Raw genomic sequence first — 9,945 nt, 5'->3', positions numbered from 1 at the left:
TCATCTATACTCGAAGGCCAGGAGGTGTTCTTTGGTTGCATTAAGGATTGGAAGCTTTACCCTTGGTGCCATGTTGGTACCATAAGACCTCTGGGGGTAGAACATAATGTACACTATTTGATTAAGGTCACTTTGAAGACTATATAGATGCTGTCCAGCACCGTAGCCCCCGAGAAGTTGGTATGATCTCTCTGATCGATCCATTGTAAGACAAAGATCATCAGTGCCTGTGAAAATCCAAAAAATATAATCAGCCATTTCCTTCATAACAATAAGATCGAAGTGTTAGATTTATTACTACAATATAACACAGATTGATTAGTTACATGTTAGGAGCGTATCAATTGTAATATGTCGATATGCAATTCCAACAATGTGTCCTAGTTAGCCCAACCACAACAATCCACATCATTGGTGCTCTTCTTTTGTTGTAGGGGTCAATCACTAAATAGCCATTGAATTTGGTCTATATACAATAATAGATACTTTTCTTATAGTACTTAAGCACTGATATGCACACACACACATATATATATATATATCCACTATTTCACAAACATATCCATAATTGATGCGAAAATGTTTATATTTTAACACATAAAAGTGGATGTAAAAAAAGTTATATAGATCCACTATTTTACAAACATATCCATAATTGATGCGGGGATTTCCATATTTTAACACATAAAAGTAAATATATAAAAAAAAATTGTAAAATAGTGGACATAAGATAATCAAAACCCTAATAAAAAAGAGCCTTCCAATTCATTATTGAGACTTGGAGGATGTGGAAAGGAGTTGAGGTTTGTATTGTTAGGCTGTATGCAAGGTTTCTCAATGAGTTATGACTAAATAACATGGTAAGAACAAAATCGGATTTAGTTAGATGCTATATAGAAGAAACCGAAAGACCAAAAATTAGACACAGATTGACAAAGAAAAAGCCCAAATTGACTCATTACAATCGGAATTACCCATAACAACCCTGGTCCATCTTACCATATACACCCAACTTATTAAAGCCCAAGATTTCTAATCGTTCTCATCCCCAACCCCCCAAACGTTGAAAGACTTATTCTTCTTTTTTTTTTCTTTTTTTTTTTTTGAATCACCTTAATCTTTTTTTTTTTTTTGGTCCACCTTAACCTTTTTAGTTGTTTGATAAATTCAATCTTTTGAAATTTTATTGTTTTAAAATATTGACAATCACTTTCTCACTCTAAGCGAAACTTTCTCATTACTGCTCTTTTTGTTCAATGGTTATCAAATTGATTTATTAACAAGGGCCTAGGTGAAATGCAAAATTTAATAAATGGGTTTTCCACTTTTATATGCTCTGTTACTGTTTAGATTAATAGAAATAGATAGAGGTCTTAAATTGAAATGATTTAATTCAAGTCTTTAATTGACAAATATAAATACTTAATACCCACTATGAAACATTGTATAAAGTTCAGGTCTTTTATGTGGTTTCTGATAAATTAAGACAAACACACAATAATGAATTCAAGGCCAAGGTTTTCAAGGAAGACAACTAATTTGTGTATATTTATGTCCACTGCATTCCTTGTGATAAAGAAGGCACCTTAAAGCTACAATTCCAACTGTGTAATTCAAAACTTCAAATCTCATCTACATTATGAATTAATTAGTGTTTTAGTTTTATGATAAACAAAATTGATTATAAAGTGGATGTCATTGATTAAAATCCTATTGTTTCTGAAAAAGATAAATAAATAAAAGGGCTAGAATTCCAATTGAATTCTAATTTCTAAACAACTAGTCAGTAGTCACAAGACTCACAACCATAGGATTATTATTTATGTTGTTTAGCTAATGGGATGCCTGCTGCAATAATAACTTAAACTTAAAAACAATGGAAATGGGATATATACTTATTATCAAAAAAGAAAAAAGAAAAAAAAAAAATTGGATATAGACTCACTCAGAGGCAGCTAACTCAATCTGGGCTGGTAAATAAAATCCAGAACTGCAGAAATCTCTTGCTCAAATTGATGAAATGGTCCACTCACAAAATTCATCTTTCTTAGCTAACAGAGTCCCTCTCCTAGCTCCATCATGACTCCTTTATGGTTCTAGTTTACCACAAACCATCAAAAACCCAATAACAAAATTTTGAAAAAAAAGGAAGTAAATAAAATAAACCAATAAATTAATAAAGCTAAACCTACAAATGAAGTAGCAACCTGGTTAAAGAGGTGATGAAATCCTACAGCACATTGTAGAATGCCATGAATAAGAGTTCTGGTAGGCTCTTGGGCCATGTTCCAGAGAGCTTCAAGATAGTCATGGCACTTATAGTATTCTCTGTCATTGAAGAGCATGAAAGCTTCGTCAAAGCTGCAATTATCACTGGTATCATCATCATCATAGTCGTCTTCCACAGCAGAGAATCGATATGAAAGGCGAAAGGAGGAGTTGAAAGAGTTTTTCATGAGTTTGGAAGGCTTTTCAGCATGAGTCTTGGGGACATATGGAGGTGGTGATGTAGAAAAGAAGGTGAAATCATTTTGAGGAGGAAAACAACGAGAGAACGATGAAAGAGAAAATATCTTCAGAGATGATGCACATGGGAACGCCATTGAGGATTAATGGTAGAAGAAATATTTTCTGAGTTCGGTCATATTTTCCCGCTTTCGTTCGAGTGGTGGAGGCTCAGTGTTCTAAAAAAATCTCCCTAGAGCATTGGACTCACTAATTTATCACCTATCTTTTTTCTTTTTCTTTTTTTTTTTTTTTTTTTTTTTGTGTTAAATATAAAAGAAAAATAAATAAATGAGGGTTTCAAAATAAAGGTAAAGACACTATTTTGGCCTTTACATTTTGGTAACAATTAATTTGGTCTTTATTTTTTTTAATTTACAGTTAATTTGATGGATTACACAGTTGTCACACATGAAGCTGACATGGCTAATTAAATAATAATAATAATAATATAAAATTTTAATAATATTAAAAATGCCAAGTGAACCAATAATAAAATAACAATAAATGAAAATAAACACATCATCACCTAGCTAGCAATATGAACTATCTAATAAGCCACTAATACTAATACATTAACCTTGTAATCAAACAGTCTTAAATCTTCACCAATGGTCAGATCTAGCTGCTGCTGATCTACACACCTCCACCTTCACATTCAACTCAAGAGTGTCATGGCCGCTTCAATCTCGCTATCCCTTCCAAATCTTCAACCTCAGCTATGCCAAACTGGTTTGGGCATTTATTAATTAGATCTTGGGGCTTATTTAAAGTTTTGTTCATCAAAAGGTGTTGGGCTTGATGAGATTGATAGAACTTTTTTCTTTTTCTTTTTTAATTTGTAAAATAACATTAAAAACAAATGGCACCTACAAATTGAAGAAAAAAAAAAATCAAATACCAAGTTTCACTAGTTGCTGGTTGATATATCCTAGAATTTTAAAGTACTAATAAATTAAGGGTGGAAAAAAAAAAAAACAACTGTATAATTCAAGACTTTGTTGGTAATCGAATGAACTTCTAGTAAAATTGAAGACACTTAAAAATGTACTCTATTAAGGAAAGAAAAAGGAAAAACTCCCACTTCTACTAAAATGGCTGTCAGGGGCGTTTTTCGTTACCAATATGATATTTGGGAAGCCAAAATTGACACTTTACTTTGGGCTTAAAATATGGCCCAAAGGCTATTGGTGAAGTGTGAAAGACTCATTTTTGCTCAAGGTTTAGATTGCATCCAACAAAGATTATGATAAGGCCTCAATAATATCTCTTGCAAAGATAGTTAGCACAAAGGATGACCTATCACAATAAGTGTTTATATAATAGTTTAGCGGTAAATGAAAGAAACGACCAACGGTAGATGTTTGAAAAATAATAAATGTGTTCACATATTGAAAATCATGCATTTCCTCCATTATTATTATCCCCTTAATAAAATTTTTAGGGAGGTCAAATCAAAGACTTAATGTTGGGCTTCAAGGCATGGCCCAAAGACTTTTGGTGTCATGTGATGGCATGGGTTCATCCCTAACTCAGAATATATGCTTCATCTTAGAAAGAATAACAACAAAACCCAGAGTGCATTTTCACAATAGTTGGTTAATATAAAAGTGGGCCCATTATAACAAGTAAATAAGAGGAAAATGACCAAACAGTGAATATGGAAGATCTCCAGTGGTAGACGTTTGACAGATTAATAATTGTGTTTACATAATAAAAAAATCATATACTTTCTTCATTATTATTAAGTCAACATGAGAAAAAACTTTCATAGTATCCAAAACATTATAACCTTCATTGTAATAGCAATAAACAAGGATTAAATGCTCCATAATTACAAATAAAAGAGGAAAATTTAGGATGGAATAAAGGGATAGAAATAGTGTCCATCTAGTGCAAGAAGTGTTTAAACAATATCTCTATGTGCTATATCATGCCCATAATAAAGAATATATGTATATTGTAAATGATGGAGGTGACTTTATGGAAAGTATGAGTGAATATATGGAAGTATGGAAGAGAGAATAATTTTTAGTCATTTTAAGCTATGATGTAGAAAAGGGGCTATTTATGGCTATTTTAAGGTGCTGGGATTTTCTAAGGAGATGGAATGAGTTTTTATGGACTAAAAGCTAGTTTATGAACTAAGTGACTGACCTATAAGTTGAAAATAACATGATGAGTGAGAAATTTTATAATAAGATCTTGTGTCTTTGATGAGTTTATGGTAGTTCCTTTTATAGTGAAGCTTAAGGGATTGATTAGTAAAATTTAGAGAGGACTAGGTCTGACCAGCAACAAAATCTTAGAATATTTCTTTTGAGATTTGGCTCAAAATGGTGAGACTTTCTTTTAGAGTGTTTTACTTATTTGGGTAATGTAGTTGGAGGCTAAGATGCTCCTAATATAGACATTAAATGCTAGGATTTGGAGATTAATTTCTTCCAATAGGATTAGAGCTTGTATGAGGACTAGAAATCCTACTTGTTGCAACTAGGATTAGAGCTCAAGAAGGTTGGTTGACACTCCAAGCTAGGTGTCAACCATTACTACCTTTGCTGGGAGCTTCTGTTGGACAGTCATTTATGCCCTCCAAACCACTTTTCGCTAAATTTCCCCTTTTGGGATTCATGGTCTTGGTTCATAAATTAATTACATACATGTTTAGTAAGAAAATAAACTATTTAGTTGAGAATTTCATGAGTTTGAATGTCTTGGTTATGGCTTCCCTTCTCCTTTGACCAAAACTTGGAGAAGAAGTAGAAAATGAGCTGACCTCAACTCTTGTATTTTAGCTCTAGCCCTTCAGTCTTGTCATAATCAATAGGTTTCAGTTGCTAAAATTAAGAGGCAACAAGCCCTAGCTATAGGATGGTGCAGCCAACCTGCCAACCCGCCAAAACTGACCCAACCCAACCCAACCCAACCCAACCTAGCCAACCCGCTAGGTTGGGTCAGTTTTTAGGGCTTGGTGGGTTGGGTTGGGTATAAAAATTTTTTTGATAGCGAGTCGGGTTGGGTTCGGGTCATAAAATTCCAAACTTGCCAAACCTGACCTGATCCACCCATATATTTAATATATATTATATAATTAATAATTTTTTTAAAATCACCAACTCTTCCTCCTATCTTATATAAAAGTCAATATTAATGTATATTAGTTCATACACTAATGTATAATTGAGTTGGAATATTAGTTCATATATTAATGTATATTTTGTTTATCAACTCAGGTGGTAGGTATGATATATATTTTTCTAATCAATTTAATAATAGTAGTAAAAAAAAAAAATTGTCCAATCCATGGGTTCAACCCGACCCATGTGGGTTAGGTTGGGTTGGGTTGGACTTATATGATGGGTTGGGTCAAAAAATCCTCTTAACTCGATCCAACCCGACCCATGCACACCCCTACCTAGCTATCTTAGTTTCCGGAGTACTTCTACTGGAACACTTCCGTTGGAGTATTTCTGCTGGGTACTTCAATTAGGTATCTTTGTTGGGTACTTCCACTGGGCCTTCTTTTAGTGATTTCTCGGGCTTATTCATTTGCTTCCACTCCTTGAGTCCTAAAAAATGGACAAGGTTGTTATGTGTTGCCATGGTTTTTTGTCTCACATAGGCTTTGGTTGTTAGTAAAATTGAATATGTTTTAGGGTTTCAATACATATAATGGGTTTTGGGTACTAATTCCCATAATAGTATGTATAGTTTAGTACTTGATATTAGTTTGATTACTTTAAAATACTTAATGGATTATATTTGTCATATTCTTATGGGTTTTTGATAGATAATCGTAATGGGCTTGTAGGATAAATAATTACTATGAGTTTTGGAGATAAATATCATGAATGCTGTGATTTAAGATAAATAGTGACCATGGGTTCTTATATAAATTCAATGGGTTTATAATATGGTATGAAATAAATAAATGGCATGGGTCTAAGATAAATAATCATAATTTTCCATGAGCTTTTATAAGATAATTGCCATTGGTTTTGAGAATAGATAATTGCCATAGATTCCATGGGCTTGTAATATTATAGTAATAGAATTAAGAACTTAAAGTATTGCTCATCATTGGACTTTAAATGAAATACTTATGATATAGTATCTATCAAGTATTAATAATCTTGGGCTTTTTTACTAAATTGTGCCAAATAGCTAACTTGGGCTTTTAATAGTGCTAACATAAATGAGGCTTTTGATATTGCCAATGAGAATTGGGTTTTTGATATTGCCAAAAAGAATTGGACTTTTGATATTGTCAATGTGAATTGGGTTTTGATATTGCCAATGAATTAACTTTTCATATATTGTCAATGTGAAGCCTATGATATTGCCAATGAGAATTGGGTTTTAATGGTGCCATGTAGCAATAGGCTTTGATGTTGCTATTAAAAATTGGGTTTTAATAAAAATTTTCCATGAAATTGAATCATGGGCTTTGAAATATTGTCAAGCATAAGTAGTCTTGGGTTTTAAAAGAATGGGATGTGTGCATTGGGCTCATAGAGCTAGTTTTGGGTTTAGCCAATAATGATAATGAAATTGATAAGTTATAAGTTTTTGGGTTTTTTGTGATGGTTTATATCACGGCCCAATTTAGATAATGAGATAGGAAATATTTGTGGGCCAATGGGATGAGAAATATTTATGGGTGATATTTGGGTTTTTTTTTTCTTTTTGGTTGTGAATAAATAAATATGATTGAATAGGATTGGGGTACGTGGTATGAGAAAAAAATTGTACCTTAAAAATAGCCCAACCATATGGGTTGGGCTAGTTTATATGGGTTAATAGATGTGGAACCTGAGCTCAAACCGAAAACCCAAAATTTTAACACTAAAAGACCCACAGTCGACCCATATTGGCGTTCTAATCAACTTGTGGACCTTCGAGTCGGTTCGGTTCGGATGGATGGAGTGGGTCTGACAGGTTGATGGACAGCCCTAATTAGAATGATTGTCAATTAAAAGGAAAAAAAACTGTTATACACTCCTACTTTTTCATTTCCCCCAAGAATGGATTTGTCATTTTCAATGGAGGGCCCTCAGCATTATGTTGCAATTAATAGTCCAAATGTCATGCCAACTAGTTTTTTTGGAAATTGGTACACAATTAATGTTTTGAATTGAAATCTAACTTTACTGCCCATATATATATATATATATATATTGATAATTAATTGTCATGGCAACTTGGTTTGAAAAAAACAAATTGATCAGTGCATTAATGTTGTGGGACAATATATATGGGGAGGTTTTGTAGGATACTTTTTTCTGTCCTGGTTGGTTTGATAATTAATCGTCATGGCAACTTGGTTGAGGAAAAAAACAAAAAATTGGTTAGTGCATTAATATTGTGGGACAATATATATGGGGAGGTCTTGTAGTATACTTTTTTCTGTCTTGGTTGGTTTGATAATTAATCGTCACAATAACTTGGTTGAGGAAAAAACAAAAAATTGGTTAGTGCATGAATAATGTGGGACAATATATATGGGAAGGTCTTGTAGGATACTATTTCTGTCTTGGTTGGTTTGATAATTAATCGTGGTTGATGGGAAAAAGAATTGGTTAGTGCATTAATATTGTGGTACAATATATATGGGCAGGTCTTGTAGGATACTTTTTTCATCAAGTTGGTTTGAAAAATAGTATTTTTTTAAGAGTAAACTATGTATTTGGTCCATATCTTATACATCATATTTTAATTTGATCATTAACATTTCAGTTGTGTCAATTTGGTTCCTAACTTTTCAATAGCGTGTCAATTTAGTCTCTGCATTTATCTTTTAGATGAAAATTGATAACGTGTCTAATGGTTAAAATAAAAAATTAGCTTCCATTAATGTGACAATGCACTAAAATTTTATTTTGTCATTTGTCATCTTAGTAATTTTCATTCTAGATATAACAGTAGGAACTAAATTGACATAACACTAAAAGGTTAAGGACGAAATTGACACAATTGAAAAGTTATGGACTAAATTGAAATATGACATAAAAGATAGGGACCAAATATGTAATTTATCTTTTTTTAATTAATTTTTTTTTGAAAATAAAGAAATAGGTAATTAATTAGTAAGATTTTTTTTTTTGGGAGGAAAAGGTAATTAGTAAGATCATTATCATAAATCCGACTCTCCTCCCAATTTTTTCCTCATTTTTATCTAAATGAAAGACACTTGACAAATAAACAATCCAATGACTACCAAATGGTCACGCCAAATACTATTAAATTAGTCTTTCTTTCTCTCTTCTTCGCCTCTCTGCCTCTCTCTCTCTTTGTCCAACGTAATCCTTGTTATCCAAGCATTAGAGTTGCCAAGATGGAACCTTGTCAAGGAAGAGAAGAAGTCCTCTCCCTGATCGAAATAAAAAATTTCGAACAAATTAAAAAAAAAAAAAAAAAAAAGACAGAGAGAAAAAAGCCAATTAAAACAATAACTCTCATTATTTGTCTTTCTTTCTCTGCCCCTCTCTCCCTCTCCAACATCAACACTGTTAACAACTTTGTAGGCTTAAAAAAAAGGTTGATTCAGTTCCAACTTCCAACAGCTCTAGTAATTGCATCCACCCATGACCCTACTGATCTCATTCTACATTTTTATTAAAAATTCTTTTATAATAAAATTTGTTATTTTCTGTTTAAATTTTAGGATTTCTCATTCCGACTTCCTTATCATCATTCTGGGTTTTTATGCATTGGAAAATCAGCCAATCGATAATTGTTTTTATTTAAAAAATGCACAGGCTATTGTTTTTTTTAATTTTTCCAATCAGCCATTCAACCAAAAAACTGATAATTTGTTCTAACTTTCCCTACAACCAATCAATGACCGAATGGTAAATGTTTGATTCATGGACAGTGTTTACATGGGTACTTAAGCAAGAAATGTTGGCTCTAATGCTAAGTTGTTTTTTGTTTTGATTAGGGAGAGGCCTTTTCTCTGGGAGGTCTGAACTTGGCATCTCTAATGCTTCAGTTGACAGTGATGAAGTTGGAGTGAGAGAGTGAGAGAGTATTAATGAGAAAAATTATTTGAAAAGTCTATTTGTTAACCATTGGATTGTTTAGAAATGAGAGAAAATGGGAGGGTTTCAAATGAAAGGGGAGCCGGACCCATCATTTATTTATGTAAGCAGAAAGTACAGAAAATAAAGGTGAGAAATTTTCTCTTTGTTTTTTTATTTAATTTTTTGATATTTAGAGGAATCTTGTTAACGAATACCTAAGGTCATTTATTAACGGGTCACTTTTAATGCCGCCAAGGTTCAATAGCAAAAGGGGGGTGGGGGGCCCAAAATGTTGTGAGCTTGTATTTTGCGTCAAGAATACCATCGTGATTATAGACATCTCCCAAGTCCCAAGCCATCTGAGATTATACCAATGGCCATTGTTGCTATCGAGTCCGCAAGTAAATAGGCTGACCAA

General features: G+C 32.7%; 1 protein-coding gene across 1 annotated transcript; it reads right to left on the bottom strand.

Annotated features, from left to right (window-relative positions):
- Positions 1 to 2,603, bottom strand: LOC112030846 (uncharacterized). Its single transcript, XM_065760894.1, has 2 exons — positions 2,189 to 2,603; positions 1 to 227 (listed from the first exon to the last, which is right to left on the bottom strand). Exons 1-2 carry the CDS (start codon positions 2,601 to 2,603, stop codon positions 1 to 3), a joined length of 642 nt encoding a protein of 213 aa, XP_065616966.1.
- Between the last annotated feature and the right edge of the window lie 7,342 nt (positions 2,604 to 9,945).

Source organism: Quercus suber, unplaced genomic scaffold, assembly GCF_002906115.3.
Source record: "Quercus suber isolate HL8 unplaced genomic scaffold, Cork oak 2.0 scaffold_386, whole genome shotgun sequence".
NCBI classification, from domain to species: Eukaryota; Viridiplantae; Streptophyta; class Magnoliopsida; order Fagales; family Fagaceae; genus Quercus; species Quercus suber.
This window is presented reverse-complemented; position numbering and strand designations above follow the sequence as displayed.